Here is a 19200-nt window from a genome sequence, read left to right as displayed (position 1 = left end):
AAAAAGCTAAGTCTTGACGAAGTTTTGTCTGTCCTTGCCTTTTGCTCCTGGACAGATTAGATATTATTCTTCTTGTGTTTCTTCATTATAGGAATTACACTGCATATAGATTTTTGGTGTGCACATGTGTTTCTCTACAAAGGCTATGTTCCTTGGTGGTATGTACTGTATCTTTCCACATTTGTCTCTCTTAACACCTGGCATGGTACCTGGCATATAGCAGGCATTGTGTATTTGTTGAATGACCAGAGTCATTGAGTTTAAATAAAATAATCATGTTTTCCTTAACTCTCATTGGACTCTTATTATAAAATGATTTGAGGTATGGATGTTTTGGTTGGTTAACATGTTCTGATTAATTAAAGTATACACTGAGATACCAGTTTTCAAATATAAGTTGTCAGTAGGTTAGGAGACAAATGTGTATATATTGGTTGTTTATAAGAAGGCTGCATTTTTGCATATGAACCATTACAAATAGGAATTGGGATTCCAAGTCAGTTGGTCTGTAATTTGTAATATAGTTTATTTGCAGTATTTATGATACTTAATACCTACTGTAATGGTTTCAAAATTTTAACTTTGTTCTCTAATGAATGTGTTTCTTCTCAGTGTTGCGCAGTTGTAAAACTAGGGTATCTGCTGATTTTGAGCCACTAGTCTCAGTAACCCCTGACCATGGGTTCCAGCAAGGTGAGGAATGAGAGGATAACATTTACAGATGGTAAGGGGGGGATGTTTGTCTATATCGTAAACAGATGGATACTACCCACCTATACCCAGTTGTCTAGCCCCTCAGGTAAAGGATATAGAGTGGGTTTTTACATTGATAAGGTCCTGAAGAAAGACCTCCATATTTTGGCAGAGTTTATCAGTCTAAGTGTTGCCTCCCTATCTGATCACACTAAGGCAAAGCTCACCTCTCTACAAATCCTGAATCACATGTAAAGAGATCCCATGTAGGTTTATATAACCTCAATCTTAACTGTCAGTGGACAATTAAGGACCACTAAATAGTTGAGGAAAGCCTGCTGCATCAAAGGAGAGTCTAAGATAAACAGAAAAACAAAGGATTTACCAAGGGCTGGACAGGATGATTGAAAGAAGACCTTATGCCTAGATACATCATTATGAAATTTTAAGACATTAAAGATAAAGGAAGATCCTAGAAACTTTCTGAGGGAAAAATGGTAACCTATAAAGGAGTAAAAGTCAGAGTGGCATCAGATTTTTCATTATGAATGCTGAGTGTAGTAGAGGAATATTATCAAACTGCTGAGGGAAGATTATTTTCAACATTAAATTCTGTATCTGGGAAAGTATTGGTCAATTGGGAGGATGGGGTTGAAATAGATATACATATACAGCCTTCTATTGTAAGCCACTGCTACAGCAAAAGAATATGGGATCTAGAAAGCAGAGTGACAAGGGGGATCTTCCAAGATGACAAGGGCAAGGCTTAGAGGATAGTCATTCTAGATTGGCACAGGAACATGGAGAGCTTTAGAAGCAGGAGTTACATGTGGAAAAAAGATTTGAAATTATCATTGACAGTTTGAAACAGGAGGCAACAAAGGAATATATTAAGCAATTTTGGGAAAAATTGAAAGCAAATAAGAAAGGATATTTAATAAGGGTACACCACTTATCTTTGCAGTGACCAATATTTACGCATTGTACAATAAGTAAACTTACTGATTTAGTGAAAATAATAAGATTTGTAGAGGATAGGAGGTAGGAAATAGGAGTTGGGATAAGATGTGAATTGTCAACTTCAATAGCAGGAAGTCAGATTTGAAGTCAATCAATTTAAAAAGAGAAGTATAAACACATTATTTGTAAATATGAGGGCACCTTCAGAAGACATTGTTGAAAGAGTTAAAAAAAAAAAAACTGCTTGCCTCTGAGAGTAAGACTAGAATATTAGAAGTGGTGGAGTGAGGAACTATTGATTTTCACCTTAATTTTTTTCTATACTGTTTGCTATTTTTCTAAAAAGCCGTGTGTGTAGCATTATGTTTGTATTTTTTTTTTTTTTTTGGAGACAGAGTCTCGGTCTGTCACCCACACTGGAGTGCAGTGGCATGATCTTGGCTCATTGCAGGCTCTGCCTCCTGGATTCACACCATTCTCGTGCCTTAGCCACCATGCCTGGCTAAGTTTTTTGTATTTTCAGTAGAGACGGGGTTTCACTGTGTGTTAGCTAGGATGTTCTTGATCTCCTGACCTCGTGATCTGCCCGCCTCGGCCTCCCAAAGTGCTGGGATTACAGGCATGAGCCACAGCGCCCAGCTGTTTGTATTGTTTCTAGAACTAAGGAGTAGAGCCGGCCTTTAAGCTGCTTGCTTTATGCTTTCTGTCCTTTAAGTTCAATCCTGGTTCTCTTTGACATTCTACTTTCAGGGAAACCTCAACCAGAAAGAAGGCAACCAGTTTCCGGCTTCATTTTACATACCTGTCTCAAGAGATAAAAGAGAATTCCTTCTTCATAGCTTTAATGCAGTGCCAAGCTTAAGCAGATTACCTGTTGCTTCCTTTATACCTGGGCCTTACTTTGGCCCTGTTTGACCTCACGAATTTGACGATATCTGTATGAAAGTTTTCACCAAAAATAGCACTTTTCTTAGGTTATATTATATCCTTTACGTGTGATTGACCCACATACTTGCTACTTTTCCTGGGGAAGGGAAGAAATTGTGGGCAGGGGAAAGATGGCACCTAAGAATTCAGATAGTTTTTTATTTAGTTCACTAGAAGAGCAAATTGAGGAATGGATTGGGAAGAAATAATCCGTTTTCCCTAAGCCACACTCGTTTTGAATTAAACATCCAGTTTTCAAGTTCTTGAATCAAGGTCTTATTTATTCTGGGGTAGTAAACCAAGAGTTACTGGCTTGAACACTTGGTCTCAAGGGAAGAAACTTATTTGTCCAGGCAATCTCTTTCAAGATATATCACTAGCAGTGATCCAGTGGTAGTGACTATGGGCCCTCTCTCCTAATCTTTTTACTGGGGTAAAATACATATAACAAAATTTACGATCTTAACCTTTTTTTTTTTTTTTTTTTTTTTTTAAGGCGATAAGGTCTCTATTGCCCAGGCTGGAGTGCAGTGATGTGATTCTAGCTCACTGCAGTCTTGAATTCCGAGCCCAAGTGATCCTGCAGGCATGTGCCGTCTCGCCTGGCAAATTTTTAAAAAATTTTTTGTAGAAATGTGGTCTTGCCATGTTGCTTAGGCTGGTCTTTTTTTTTTTTTTTTTTTTTGAGATAGGGTCTCCCTGTTACCCAGGCTGGAATGCAGTGGTGCAGTCACAGCTCACTGCAGCCTTGACCTCCCAGGCTCATGCAGTTCTCCCATCTCAGCTTCCTAAGTAGCTGGGACTATAGGCACATCCCACTACATCTGGCTAATTTCAAATAAATTAATTTTTTTTAGAGCCTGAATCTTGTGTTACTTAGGCTGGTCTTGAACTCCTGGCCTCAAGCAGCCCTCCTGCCTTGGCCTCCCAAAGAGCTGGAGTTACAGGTGTGAGCAACAATGCTTGGCCCATCTTAACCAGTTTTCAGTGTACATTTCAGTGATATTAAATACATTGAGCCATCTCCATAAAACTTTTTACTTTGTTAAACTGCCCGTTGTATAATGACTACCTCTTTCTCCCTCCCCTCAATCCCTGACTGCTTAAACAGGAGAGGCAGTTTGTATCTGAGATGAGGTGAGATGAGGGATATAGCTTTGTAGCTACTTTTGAGGTGAGATGAGGGATATAGCTTTGTAGCTACTGACCACAGTCAACTGAGTACCCAGAAGGAGTACTGATCCCCCAATCAAAAAGTCTCTTTCTCATGGCACTTTAGTATATGAACTCAGAAAAATGTTTGTAATATGTGTAAGAAAGGGTTGTAACATATAAGATGCTCTTCAAAATTATGAAAAGATTAACATTTCATTTAAAAATGGGCAAAGAACATCAACTGCAGTTTCCAGAAGACTTAGAAATTGTTAATAGGCCGGGCATGGTGGCTCATGCTTATAATCCCAGAACTCTGGGAGGCCAGAGCGGAGGGATTACTTGAGCTCAGGAGTTTGAGACCTGCTCCCATTCCTGCTAAAAATAATAAAAAAAAAATCAGGTGGCCATGGTGGCATGGTGTGTGCCTATAGTCCCAGCTGCTTGGGAGACTGAAGTGGGAGGATCCCTTGAGCCCGGGAGATTGAGGCTGCAGTGACCCATGATTGCACCACTGCACTTCAGCCTGGGTGACAGAGAGAGACCCTGTCTCAAAAAAAAAAATTGTTAACAAACCTATGAGAAACATGCTTTTTTACTACTACTAATAGAGATGTAGACAGAAATAGAGTGTGTGTTGTCAAAAAGCAAAAAACTGGTAATTCTTCCTGTTGGTGAAGGTGTAGTGACAGTGTGAGTTGGTGGTACCTATTGGGAGAATAATTTGACAATACCTATGATATTTAAAAATACACATAATATGAGGATGGTGGGATATGGGTATATAAATGAAATAATATTAGCCATGAGAGTATATGGGCCAGGTGCGGTGGCTCGCACCTGTAATCCCAGCACTTTGGTGGGCAAATCACAAGGTCAGGAGTACAAGACCAGCCTGGTCAACATAGTGAAACCCTGTCTTTGCAAAAACTACAAAAGAAATTAGCCGGGCATGGTGGCGGGCACCTGTAGTCTCAGCTACTTGGGAGGCTGAGGCAAGAGAATTGCTTGAACCCGGGAGGCAGAGGTTGCAGTGAGCCGAGATCGCACCGCTGCACTTCAGCCTGGGTGACACAGTGAGACTGTCTCAAGAAAAAAAAGAAAAAAGAAATTATAATTGAAACTGGATGTTAGTTGCTGATTCATTATACTTGTTTTGTCTACATTTGTAATTTTCTATTATAAAAAGGAAAAATATACATAGTATGTTATATATATAGTAATTATCTTTATTATTTATCCTATATAGTAGTTGGGAATGTAGAAGAATGAGCTTTATATTACTGCTTATGTTAAAACATTGAAAACACCCTAAATGTTCCTCCATTGGGGAATGGTAAAATGTTGGAAACATCCTAAATGTTCCTCCATTGGGTAATGGTTGGAAAGCAGTTTAGCAGCTGATGCAAAGATTATTTTATGTGCTTTTATTTTATACTTACGTAACAGGTGGAAATCACATTGTTCAAGATACATTGTTATGTGAGAAAATTTATAGAACAATATATATAATATCCTGTATTTTATTAAAAACATTTATATGAATTATAGATATGTAGTACAAATAAGAAAAATCAGGAGATTAACTTTTTTTTGTGGGGGGAGATTGCATGGAGAATTTTCACTTTTAACTATATGTTTCTATATTATTCTAACATCAGCGTGTTTACCTTTGTAATCAGAAAGGAAATAATAAATTCTAAAATTAGAAAAATTAATTTGGCTTCTAATAAAGGTCTTCTAGCAAAGAGGGAAGTAATCAGTGACAATAATGGGATGGGGGAAACTGCATAGAAGAAAACCCTTAGGAGAGGAAAATGTACAATGATGTTTATCCTACATATATTTGAGTTGTGGCATTATGGGTAATGTACTCTTTTCTTGCTTTGTTTTCTGTAAGTTTTTTTGGACAGAGAAATTTTAAAAGAAGATAATGCTTTTACAAGTTATTTATGTGTGTATTTTTTGGTTTTTGTTACAGGGTCTTGCTCTGTTGTTTAGGCTGGAGTGCATTGATGAAATCATGGCTCACTGAAGCCTCAACCTCCTGGGCTCAAGTGATCCTCCCACCTCAGCCTCCTGAGTAGCTGGGACCACAGCATGTGCCACTACACCCAGATAATTTTTTTTTTTGTAAAGACAAGGTCTCTCTATGTTGCCCAGGCTGGTCTCAAATTCCTAGGCTCAAGTGATCCTCCTGCCTCAGCCTCCCAAAATGCTAGGATTAAAGGTGTGAGCCACCATGCCTGGCACAAATGATCTCTCTATTAATTCAGTTTTATATAGGATTTATGTTTATGTGGGTAAAAGGTTGATGTGTATTTGTCTTAAATGTGAATGAAAGTAGAGTCTATTGTTTACTTAAAGCAAAACAGATGATTTGTGCTTAGAGACATTAGATTAAAAATGTATCCCGGGTGCCGTGGCTCAGGTCTGTAATCCCAGCACTCTGGGAGGCCGAGTCGGGCAGATCACAAGGTCAGGAGATCGAGACCATTCTGGCCAACATGGTGAAGCCCTGTCTCTATTAAAATACAAAAATTACCTGGGCGTGGTGGCATGCACCTGTAATCCCAGCTACCCGGGAGGCTGAGGCACAAGAATCGCTTGAACCCAGGAGGTGGAGGTTGCAGTGAGCCGAGATCACGCCACTGCACTCCAGCCTGGCGACAGAGCGAGACTCCATCTCAAAAAAAAAAAAAGTAGATAAAGATGAAAAGTTAAACTCCTTAAATATTGGTTAGATAAAAAATGTAACTCCTTAAATATAGGCGTTTCTTGACTTGAACTTTATAAATTCTGCATAATCCTTCTACCATTTTTGTGTCATGCCCTATGCAGAGATTGAGGATACAAGTGTGAATAAGAGACAGACATTCCCTGTTTTGGGGGAGGTTGGTGGGTTGAAGTGGGCTGAAGACTGAAAAGGGGAGGAGAATATAGGAGTGGAGACGTTAAGTGTGTATAAATTTACCCTGGAGATTTGCTTGTGAATGGGAGGAAAGAGGAGGAAGTGGTGGAAAGGGACCACAAAGAATCAAGAGAATTTTATTCTACCCCTGACCCCAAGATCCTTGCAAGTTTTTAAGCATAGTTGAATGCTAATGGGAGGGTCCTCAGAGAGAAGATTTATTGAATGCTGGCTCTGGTTTGTATCCTATAGTAAACTTCATCAAGTTATAATCTGTCTTGCAGTTGCAGTTTCCTCATGTAAAAAGGATCTGTAAAATCTAATCTGCAAAAATATCTCTAAAACAGTGCTCTGAGTATTAAATTGCCTCTATATATCTAGTGCCTGGCACAGTATGTGGCTCATAATAGGGACCCAAAAATGATTTGTGAATGAATATGTTGAATGTTGTGCGGTTTTTTTGTTTTTTTGTTTTTTTGTTTTTTTTTTTGAGACCAGAGTCTTGCTCTTGTCGCTCAGGCTGGAGTGCAATGGTGTGGTCTCGGGTACTGCAACCTCCGCCTCCCGGGTTCATGCAGTTCTCCTGCCTCAGCCTCCTGAGTAGCTGGGATTACAGGTGCCCACCACCACGCCCAGCTAATTTTTGTATTTTTAGTAGAGACGGGATTTTGCCATGTTGGCCAAACTGGTCTCAAATTCCTGACCTCGTGATCCGCCTGTCCTGGCCTCCCAAAGTGCTGGAATTACAGGCGTGAGCCACCATGCCTGGCCATGAGTATGTTGAATGTTTAATGTAGGATTAGGTACTTGGTAATCTCAGTAGTTTTTTCCTGGGGGTTTGGCTGTGAATGGGAGGGAAAAAATGAGGAGGTGGTAGGAAGAGGGCATAAGGAATCAAGGGTAACTACAATTAGGTTAGGTCTCATTTGAGACACAGCACACCAGAAATATTAGGAGAAGCAGAGCGTAAACACAAGGAGATAGAAAAATAAAAAAATGTTTTATACCTTATGACCTGAGGATGTGCTATGCAGTGGGAGTAGTACGGTGGAGACTAAGACAGAGACAGACCTTGCTATCCTGAGAAAAGGGGATTATTTATTGAAGTAATCGCAAAGCATATGAAACTGGGAAGGTTTGCAATTTTTATTTTTGTACAGTTTCTACTTTGGAGTTGGGAGATTCTAGGTCTTAACAGAGACCTGCCATGGCATTCTACTGAGGTCATTTTTCACCCATGATTAATTATTGTTCAGGCTTTGGCTATTTTTTTTTTTTTTTAACTGAAGGGAGGCAAAATCCGTCAAGTGAACACTGAACTTAGCTTTTTTGTTGTTGTTGTTTTTTTGAGACAGAGTTTTGCTCTTGTTGCCCAGGCCGGAGTGCAATGGTATGATGTCAGCTCACTGCAACCTCCATCTCCTGGGTTCCAGAGATTCTCCTGCCTCAGCCTCCTGGGTCGCTGGGATTACATACATGCGCTACCACGCCAGGCTAATTTTGTGTTTTTAGTAGAGACGGGGTTTCTCCATGTTGGTCAGGCTGGTCTCGGACTCCTCACCTCAGGTGATCTACCCGCCTTGGCCTCCCAAAGTGCTGGGATTACAGGTGTGAGCCACTGCACCCTGCCCCTTAAAGCTTTTTTCAAAGTTGATGGCTAATAGAGTTATTCCCATACTGTGAAGGCATTAAACTGTTTCAAAGTCTGGAGAAAGAGGTGTATTACCCTCTCCTTGAGCATCCCTGATGATAGAGAATTCATTGTGATTCTTCCTGCATTTTTACTTATGTTCTCTTGCACTGATCTTGTCAAACATTTAAACTTTTTAACCCCTGTAATTACACTACCGAAAGTGCCTTCTCCTCACAACTCACTGTGGTACAGAAAAACAATGTTAGATAAAATTGCTTTGTGCCTTAGCATGAATCAAGGCAGTGGCATCTAACTGTACTTGTATTTTTCGTTGTGTACTAACAGTAAAAAACATAAACACGCACACACACATATATGTGTGTGTGTGTATATATATATGTGTATATATATGCACACATATACCCCCAAACCTTATTTCACTTAAGAATTTTTTTTTTTTTTTTTTGAGACGTAGTTTTGCCCTGTTGCCTAGGCTGGAGTGCAGTGGTGTGATCTTGGCTTACTGCAGTGTCCGCCTTCCAGGCTCAAGCAGTTCTCCTGCCTCAGCCTTCTGAGTATCTGGGATTATAGGCACGTGCCACCACACCTGGCTAACTTTGTATTTTTAGTAGAGATAGGGGGTTTCACTATGTTGGCCAGGCTTGTCTTGAACTCCTGGCCTCAAGTGATTCACCTGCCTCGGCCTTCCAAAATGCTGGAATTACAGGCATGAGCCACTGTGCTGGCCAGGTTTTTAATATGTGTGATAAAGTAGAAATGGCATAAGGCACTTCTGCCATTGTTTGAGTTGCCAGCTGAACTAGCAGCTTTTTCATGGAACCCTGTTTTTACTTGAAACAGCCACTGAGTTCTGTATAAGGCAGGTATTTTCTTGAAGTGACAATCTATGTTTTATATTTACCTTATTTACCTTTTTTTTTTTTTTGTTTGTTTGTTCCTGTGAATTCAGGTTAGCATCTTGTGTCTGTTCTTCCTTCCATTTTTCTCTTTTCTTTTCTTCTTTTCTTTTGACAGGTTCTCTCTCTGTTGCTCAGGCTGGAGTGCAGTGGCACAATCACAGCTCACTGCAGTCTCGACCTCCTAGCCTCATATAGTCCTCTCACCCCAGACTCCTGAGTAGCTGGGACCACAGGCACATGCCACAATGCCTGGCTAATTTTTATTTTTTAATTTTTTTAGAGACATTCTCCCGGTGTTGCCCAGGCTACTCTTGAACTTGGAATCTTCCTGCCTCAGCCTCCCAAAGTGCTGGGATTACAGGCGTGAGCCACGCTGCACTTGGCCTTGTGTCATTTCTTTGAAACAGTTGAAACAGTTTTGCTCCTATACACTTCCTTTGTGCTATTATTGCCAAATATATTACATTTTTGTATATTATGGGTCTAACAATTATGTACATATTGTTTTGTATACTTGCTTTGGAGGGAATATGCACTTATGCTGTATTTTATAATTACTTTTGTTGGTGTTCTTTTGGGTGTGTGTGTGTGTTTGTGTACATACATGTATTTGAATTTCTTTCTGGGTTTATTGATTTCAGTCATAGTAGTATTCATTGTAAGATGTCTCTGCTAATAACAAATTCAGTTTTTGTTTATCTGGGAGTGTGTATTTCACCTTCATTTTTGAAAGATAGTTTTGCTGGATATAAGATTCTCTGGTGACAGCACCCATTCCCTGCAGCCTGCATACTTTGAATATGTCATCTCACTGCCTTCTGGCCTTTATTGTTTCTGATGAGAAGTCAACTGTTAATCTTATTGGGGTTTCCTTGTACGTGATATATTGTATTTCTCTTGTTGCTTTCAAGATTTATTTTTTTTTGCCTTTCAGCATTTTTACTATGATGTGGCTGGGTGTAGATCTCTTTGCATTTATCCTACTTGGAATTTGTTGAGCTGCTTGGATGTGTAGATAATATTTTTCAGCAAATTTGGGAAGGTACCAGTTATTTCTTTGGATATCTTTAAAATTTATTTCTTTCAAACTGAAACACTGTACCCATTAAACACTAACTCCCTGCTCCCCATTCTTCCTAGCAGTTAGTCGCCATTCTGTTTTCTATCTCTATGACTTTGAGTGTCTAGGTACCTCATATAAGTGGAATAATTGTCCATTTTGTCTGGCTTATTTCACTTAGCATAATGTCTTCAGGGTTCATCCGTGTTTTAGCATGTGACAGGGTTTCCCAGAATTTCTGTATTTTTAGGTATTGAAATTAGATATTTCTAATACTTAGGAACTTTTTGAAACTTTTTTCTTTAATTTTCCTGCTCATTTTATTTTTACTAAACTTTTATGTTATTTTTAGAATTATTGTCTATCTAGTTTTACATGTCACTGTATGTTTAATTAGTGAAAAATCTAGTTTGGAAGAGTGAAACCAAGCACTGCTTTGTTACTTTTAAGAAAGTTGATGGTGGTATGCTTTGCTGTTTATGGAATGTCTAATACATAAGTTATAATGTAATTTCACAGTATTTAATTTTTTTGTTTTTTTTGCCTTTAAGTACTCTTATAGTGTACTTTCCTTTTTTTTTTGAGACAAGAGTCTTGCTATGTTGCCCAGGCTGGAGTGCAGTGGTGTGATCTTAGCTCACTGCAACCTCCACCTCCTGGGTTCAAATGATTCTCCTGCCTCAGCCTCCCCAGTAGCTGGGATCACAGGTGTGTACCACCACGCCCGGCTACTTTTTGTATTTTTTAGTAGAGACAGGGTTTCACCATGTTGGCTAGGCTGGTCTTGAACTCCTGGCCTCAGGTGATCCGCCTCGGCCTCCCAAAGTGCTGGGATTACAGGCATGAGCCATCGCACCTGGCCTTATAGTGTACTTTCTATTTGTGTATAATTTAATGAAATTGCTGGTTATCAATTTTTTTTTTTTTTTTTAACTCTCAGTCTGCATGTTTGCTCAGTTCAGTAGTGATTCCCTGTAAGGGGAAGGTCCTGACTGCCCTTCCTTTGAGTGTGAAAAGTATGAATAACACCTAGCTATCCCTTGAAGTCACTGGTTAGTGTGTCTTAACTGCATGTGGCATAATCAAGAGATTAAAATGTAATTCACTTTTATTCTTTAACTAAACCCAGTCTTGAGATTCAAGACATTATTTGCTCATGACCATGGCCTGCGAACCTCAACATAAAGCTGTTATTTTGATGACAGCTGCCTTGAATGTGTTATCTTGGAGTGTTTGCTGAGTCTTGGCCTCACTTAGAGTAGGCAATGAATGGATATTGAGAATTGTTATCATTTTGTTTTAAACTGCTTTGTTTGGAGAGTATTTATGATTTGAGGTACTTTTTATATTTTTCTTTGTCTTAAGGTTTTTAACAAATGAAAAACTTCAACATATAAAATATCCCACTGGTATAAAATAAGCTCTATAAGTAAGTCTTATATATGGTCTTTTATTCTCTAAACAGAGACTCTACAGGGGCAGGTAATTCACTGGTCCACAAGCGGTCTCCTTTACGTCGAAACCAAAAGACCCCAACATCCTTGACCAAGCTGTCTTTACAGGATGGACATAAAGCCAAAAAGCCAGCATGTAAATTTGAAGAGGGTCAGGATGTCCTAGCTAGATGGTCAGATGGCTTGTTTTATCTTGGCACTATCAAAAAGGCAAGTTACTTTAATGTATCTTTTGCTGTTTTTGCAGTAAGCATTTGATAATCTTAATATAACTTCATGTTTTTAATTTTAAGAGATCACCGTTAAGTATTTCTCTGTATTGCAGATAAACATATTGAAACAGAGCTGCTTCATCATATTTGAAGACAGTTCTAAATCCTGGGTTCTCTGGAAGGACATTCAAACAGGCAGGTGCTACTATTTCTCTTGAACATGATTTAAATTAAAATTTGATTTTCTTCAGCTTGTCATATTATGATGTTGTCTGTTGAATACAGTGTATTTAGGTAACTCAGTATTACTTCTGAGGAGAGGTTAAAAAATCAGCATAGTCTTTATTATAGTCCATAAGAAGAACAAGAATACTCTAGAGGACAGATACATCAGTAATTTATACCTGTAAGCTATATTAAGACCCTTCTAAGAACTTTGAAGAAAAATCTTTGGTAACTAATCTAATCTCAGTAATAGTTTGGTATTCAATTCAACTGTTACTTGCTTATATTTGTAGAAAGCAAGTGTTTATTGGGAGCATACTGTTTGTCAGATGATTTGGGAAATTAGGACATATAAAACTGATTTAGAATAATAGAAATATTCGTTAAGAGTGGTTTAAAATTACCATTTAGTTATGGGTTTTTTATGTTTAAATGGGAAAATGAGGCTATATTTGTGTGCCAGTAAAAATGTATACAAGTATGCCTTGGTTTGGTTATAGGTATGCTTCTTGTGATGATTTCTATTATTAGAAACTATGATTATTTTCATGCTTTTAGCATCTGCTAAATATAGATGTTTTTTCCAGGTACCTCTTTCATGCAAAGTACTTTTAAAAATTACCAATGTTTACTGAAAACCTGAGTATTTTAGCTGTCATTAAAGCCCTACTTTTAGTTTTCCTTTTGCTGGGTTAATAGGCCTATACTAAGACCTGTGTTTTCTGTATTGTCATAGAAAAGAGATCAATTTTCTCCCCAAAGGGTAGACACCTTGCCAAAGTATTTAACGATTGGGTTTTATATTTGAATACCAAGTTCAATTTTATGGTAGATTTCTGCTGTGTTTTAGTTCTTGACTTTACTCCTAATGTTTCTTAAAGAATAAAAAAGTTTTGGTAAAGGAATGGAAATGTTCTAATTACCATCTGTATAGTTGGTACTCAGGGCTTAGGTAGGGAACTAAGTAGCTTTTACTCTGGTAAAATGTTTTTCTAGAGAAACTTTTTATGGTTTCTGGACTGATTAGTTTAAAGGACTAAAATTACGTTTTGAATCTGAAATTGAGGAGCCAGAGAAAAGTGTGACTCATAAGATTTAAAGGGATAGGAGATCTCCAACACTACTAATATTGAGCACATCTTACTACTCTGCACACAAAATTATTATTTTTTCATTATTTTGTAAACATAGGTCTCTCTGTAATAGCAGTGAAACATGTTATGCTGCTTTTTACTCCCTTTCCATTAGCTATGTATTTCTTTCAGCTTTGAAAGATGTTTTGGAGTTTCCTGTGTGGATTTAATGTAATAGGTCTGTCCATCCTTTTGTCCACTTCCTCCTTTCTGCTTTTCCTTCTTTGCTTTTAAAAGTGGTAGAAAAGAAGAAAACCAGTGTTACCTAGAGATAGAAAGTTGTTGTGTGAGGGGTCCTTTCCTGTTCTACAAGTGCCGCACCCAGTATGTCAGTTTAATGTTCTGTGGTGGTTCTTTCTTCACTGGTTCCTTTTGCTGTTCCTGGAATTACAAAGGATTGCTCCTGGTCATTTAACTCTTAGCACCCTGATAGTAGCACATATGAAACTCGTAGTTGCTATAAAAATGAATAAATGAATCTGAAACCTGCGTTATGGCATATTTCAGTGAGAAGTGGGTTTAGTAGTTTTCTTCCCTGTAAGAAACCTGCCAATAATACATTTCAAAACTTAATAAATTATATTTATCGAATGAGTTTCTTTTAAAAATTTTACATAAAAATATTAGTAGTCAACAGGGTAAAATATATCGTGTTATAACTGTTACATAAATGTAAGAGGGTTTTAAATCTTAGCATCTAATGCTATTTTGGTTTTTGTGAAATGATATACTCTTGCATTGCTGGTGGCAGTGTAAATTTCTATTTTGGTTGTTTAGCATTTGCATTAAGTGCAAAAGTTTATAATTATCTAATAGACTCATTTCTAGCAGTTTATTCATAAGAAATAATTCAAAAAATACTAGATGAAAAATGTTTCCTGAGCTTTATTTTAACAACAATAATAAATTTGGTATTTCTAAGATGAAATGGCCAAGGCTTTCTAGTCAATTGGATTTAGAGTAAGGGAGACTATAGAAGATTACCAAGCTTTATAGGAAGGTTCTTGTACACTTGATGGTAAAAATATATATATATATGTTTGATTACACAAGTAAAAGTTAATTCCCAGCTTCTTCGGGATTGTTTCTTGGGTCACTACCTCACTACCCCCCTTTTCTGAGGAATTGCCTTCTCCCTCATTAGTCCAGGTAGTTACAGTGAGAGTCAGGTCAGGCACCTACCCTAGGCGGGCTGTCGTTCCATTTCCAGGGAATTGTAAATTTTCACAGAGAGTTCCCAGGCTTAATCTGGTTGCTTTCCTGACCGGAACCATAAACTCAGAAGCTATGGGAGACCACCTTCGATGAAGTGTACCAAGAAGCAAACAGCTGGGCTCAGTGCCTTATGTCTGTAATCCCAGTGCTTTGGGAGGCAGAGGCAGGAGGATTGCTGGAGCCCGGGAATTTGAGACCAGCTTGGGCAACACAGGGAGATCCTGTCTCTACAAAAAAAAAAAAAAAAAAAAAGGCACGGTGGCACACGCCCGTGGTTCCAGTTACTTGGGAGCCTGAGGTGGGGGCATTGCTTGGGCTCGGGAAGTCAAGGCTGCAGTGAGCTGTGACTGTGCCACTACACTCCAGCCTGGATGACACAGCAAGACCCTATCTGAGGGGAACAATAAAAGGAAGCAAACAAAGCAGGAGGATGAGAGACCAAAACAAACAAATAGCAGAAATACAAAAGACAGATTCCCCCTCTCCAAAAAAAGAAAAACAGTTGGTAACCTGTATGTCCGAGAGTAGAGTAATAATGAAGTAAATTGGGTTCTTTAGATGTAATACTATGCAGCTATTAGAACTTAACAATTTTGAAAACTAGCTGTGTGAAAAATGCTTTTCATAGAAGAAATATTAGGTTGTATTGATGAAGCATCTTGTAGTGGAGAGAGCATGGATTTTGGCACATCTGGGTTTGAATCCTAGTCTTGATGTTTTCTCAGGGTCTTTGGGTTAGTTACTTTGTCTGAGCCTCAGTTCTTCTCTGTAAATACTATATTTATAAGTTAGTTGTAGGATTAAACAAAATATATCAAGAGGCTTCACAATGTTTGGCCCATAGCACAAAATTGTAAGTTTCTATTGTTGTTATGTACATAAAGTGTGTGTTGTGAATTTGACTCTATTGAAACAGATAAGATGAGAATACTGGAAATGATAATGTGTTAGGGTGGTAAATTGTATTATAAATTTTGTGTGTGTGTTTTTTTAGAATAAAAATATCTGAGGAAGAAATAAATTACTTGTTCTGCTAAAAAAAATGATTAATTGTAGGACCCCCAAATTTTGTTGCAATGCTATTTTGTTAGGGTACATTATTGGATACCATATTTTCAGATTTCAGAAGCTGGAGATTAAATAATTACTGTTCAACCTGTTTAATAAATTAGTAAGTAAAAGGAAATGCTCTGAATTCAGAGAGAAAGAGGTAGTTTACATATCTTTCTTTTTTTCTTTAATTTCATGATATTAGTGGTGTAGGATAAGTGAATGTATGTACATAAATAGATAAGTGTTCTATAAAGTAGCTCTAGTGTTCACAAACCTCCTCTACCTGCTGTCGCCCATCCCTCATCTCCACCTTCACCTTTAAGAATGGGAATATGAGAAATGAGTAATAAGGGAAGATGCTTGAGAGCAGTTTAAATTATGCCTTCTGCCAAAAAGCAGATTAAATTATGAAAGTAGACAGGCATGTTAAGTTAAAGGTAGAAAGAATACAGAGAACAGAGGGATACCATTTTGTGTACTTTGTCGTGTGAAGCATTATAATATACTTAGCAAACATTGTCCATATGTGTTGCCTGTTGAGTCATAAAAGTGGTTTTGTTATATGGAATTTTTTATGTCTCTTTTTAAATGTGTTTTAAATATTTTAGGAGCCACTGGAAGTGGGGAAATGGTCTGTACAATATGTCAAGAAGAGTATTCAGAAGCTCCCAATGAAATGGTTATATGTGACAAGTGTGGCCAAGGTAACATGATTTCTTTTAATCTTGTGGAAAAGCTGTTACATACTGAATGCCTATGTTGAAGATTAATGACTAAAAATACTTTACATTGATAATTTGAAATTATTATCCTGTTTATTAATTACATTAATGTAGGAAATACTACTAAAATGCATCTTGAAATTGTGTTGAAAGTATTAATGAAATAGAATTTGCTTTATGCTTTTTTTGATATTAAGGATATCATCAGTTGTGTCACACACCTCATATTGATTCCAGTGTGATTGATTCAGATGAAAAATGGCTCTGTCGGCAGTGTGTTTTTGCAACAACAACAAAGGTATATTTTAAGTGTTTTGGACTAAAGCCCTGATGGAATCTGTAAGACATTATCAACATAATGATTGTGTACACTGAAAGTTTGAATGAAATGAGCAATGAATGCTGGGTAGAAAAAGGTGCTATTTATTTGACTAATGATGCTTAAGTGACTTTTTAATGATGCTTTCACTTACTTGATGATAGTAATATGGGAATTGGTGCAGTAATTTGAAAGAAGAAAAGAAAAATAGAGATTATTATTAATCAGACAGTTTGTGATATGGTAAAAGTTTGGAAAGGAAATTTCTCCAGAAGTGTCAGAGTCATTTTTAAAGTATAGAATTGTGTTTAAAATTTTAGCCTTCACTCTTTCACATTTTTTTCCCTCTGATGTAGAGGGGTGGTGCGCTTAAGAAAGGACCAAATGCCAAAGCATTGCAAGTCATGAAGCAGACATTACCCTATAGTGTGGCAGACCTTGAATGGGATGCAGGTCATAAAACCAATGTCCAGCAGTGTTACTGCTATTGTGGAGGCCCTGGAGAGTAAGTAAATACAGTTATGTAATTCCCTTTAAGTAATTTTTATTTGCTTGCCTTATCGATTTTTCTTGATTATGTTGTGTGAGTGATGATGAATTGCAACTGCATGAACACATCAGTGAAGAAAACAAGGGGGAAAATCTATTATTTTCATAAAAAAATAATTTTTGTCTAGTTTTTTATCATATCCACACATTAAAAAATATGTGTATAAGTCTTATATTCTGGAAATTTAAAGTGAATTATAAATATTGTCATAAAGTTAACTGTTGAGGGAAAATATTTACTGCAGGAGTCCAGTATCAGTAGTTTCATTGAATGTCATATTTAATGTGATTGACCATTTAGAAAATGGTATATTTAATATTATAATTTGAATGGAAGAGTAAAAGACAAGTTTTTTTAAACGTAAAATCAACACGGAATTTTTTCACAGACCGATTACTGCTTTCTTCTACGTATTTTCATTTCTTTCTTAAAGCGATAGGGCACAGATTGTAGTATGCAGTGACATGATCATAGCTCACTGCAGCATTGAACTTTTGGGCTCAAGTGATCCTCCTGCCTCAGCCTTCCAAGTAGCTAGGACCACAGACATGTGCCATTACACCTGGCTAATTTTAAAAGGTATTTTTTTTTGTAAAGGCAGGTTCTTGCTATGTTGCCCAGGCTGTTCTTGAACTCCTGGCCTCAAATAGTCCTCCTACCTTGGCCTCCCAAAGCTGGCTGGAATCACAGGCCTGAGCCACCCTGGCCTGGAGTAGCACTTTTATTTTCTTCCAGAACTTTTTCTTTGCATATATAACTTGGCCAAATGTTTGGTGCATGAGGCCTAGCTTTTAGCCTATTTTGGCTTTTGACATACCTTCCTAATGTTTGATTTAAATTTAGGGACTTGTGACTCTTCCTTTCATTTGAACACTTAGAGGCCATTGTAAGATTTTTTTTTTTTTTTTTTGAGACAGGTTCTTGCTCTGTTACCTAGGCTGGAGTGCAGTGGCATGGTTATAGCTCACTCCAGCATTGAACTGGGCTCAAGCAATCCTTCCATCTCAGCCTCCTGAGTAGGTGAGACCATAGGCATGTACCACCACACCCAGCTAGTTTTAAAATTTTTTTGTGGAAATGGAGTCTTGCTATTTGTCCATATTGGTCTCCAACTCCTGGCCTCAAGTGATTCTCCCACCTTGGCCTCCCAAAGTGCTGGAATTACAAGCATGATCACCACGCCTGGCCCCCACTGTAAGATTATTAATTAGCCTAATTGCAATATTGTTGTGTCTCAAGTTATAGGAAGCTTGAGGAGAGGGAGAAGGATGGGTACTGGCTGGTTGGTAGTAGTCAGAACACATACAACATTCAGTGATTAAGTTTGCCATCTTATGTGGGCACAGTTTTTGGTGGCCCAAAATAGTTATAGTAATAACATCAAAGACCACTGATCACCATGCAAGATATAATACTAATAGTAATGAAAAGTTTGAAATATTATGGGAATTTCCAAAATGTGACACAGAGACGTAAGGTGAGCACATGAACCTAGAAAAATAGTGCTGATAGACTGAATCAAGATATACCTCTGTTTGGAAATGTTGCCTTTTATTATTTTCAAATAAAGATAACCGTATCAAAACCACATACTAGCTCGGTGTGGTGGTGTGTAGCTGTACTGCCAGATACTTGGGAGGCTGAGGTAGGAGGATCCTTTGAACTTTGAAGTCTAGCTTGGTCAATGTAGCAATGTAGCCCTATCTCTTAAACCCAAAATCCATGTGCTAACTGAAAAGAGAAGATACATTTCTTAGATGAAGATTCAATTTTAGCATCTTTAGCTTTCTCAAACAGATCTGTAGACCATACACTGAAATACAGCTAAACCTGTCAAAAAGCCTTTTTACCTGGTAGAGTCTTAGGTTAGATTTGTATTAATGTTAAGCAGGTTTATTAAATCGTTATATTCTTTTTATTATATTGACAAGAATAATAGAGACACAGTAAAGATATAAAGTAGAATGTTTATAATCTGAAAGCTGCCTAAGGCAATTTGATATTTGGGGCAAACAACAATACCTCTGAATCTGACCCCTCCTGGGGTTTAGAGAATTGATG

General features: G+C 37.7%; 1 protein-coding gene across 3 annotated transcripts in view; it reads left to right on the top strand.

The window, feature by feature from the left end:
• The first annotated feature begins 11713 nt into the window (after positions 1 to 11713).
• Positions 11714 to 19200, top strand: part of MTF2 (metal response element binding transcription factor 2) — a 28610-nt gene continuing 21123 nt past the window's right edge. For 2 of the 3 annotated variants that reach the window (XM_011978394.1, XM_011978392.1), the window contains exons 1-5: positions 11720 to 11920; positions 12036 to 12117; positions 16157 to 16252; positions 16468 to 16568; positions 16946 to 17094. In XM_011978394.1, coding sequence (XP_011833784.1) covers positions 16177 to 16252; positions 16468 to 16568; positions 16946 to 17094 — 326 coding nt within the window. In that variant the 5' untranslated portion in view covers positions 11720 to 11920; positions 12036 to 12117; positions 16157 to 16176. Of the gene's footprint in view, positions 11921 to 12035; positions 12122 to 16156; positions 16253 to 16467; positions 16569 to 16945; positions 17095 to 19200 lie in introns of all 3 variants that reach the window. The other variant, XM_011978393.1, reaches the window with a different exon arrangement.

This window comes from Mandrillus leucophaeus, unplaced genomic scaffold, assembly GCF_000951045.1.
Source record: "Mandrillus leucophaeus isolate KB7577 unplaced genomic scaffold, Mleu.le_1.0 Scaffold1935, whole genome shotgun sequence".
In the NCBI taxonomy this organism is placed as follows: domain Eukaryota; kingdom Metazoa; phylum Chordata; class Mammalia; order Primates; family Cercopithecidae; genus Mandrillus; species Mandrillus leucophaeus.
Note: the sequence above shows the minus strand (reverse complement) of the source record. Positions and strands in the feature narration are given on the sequence as shown.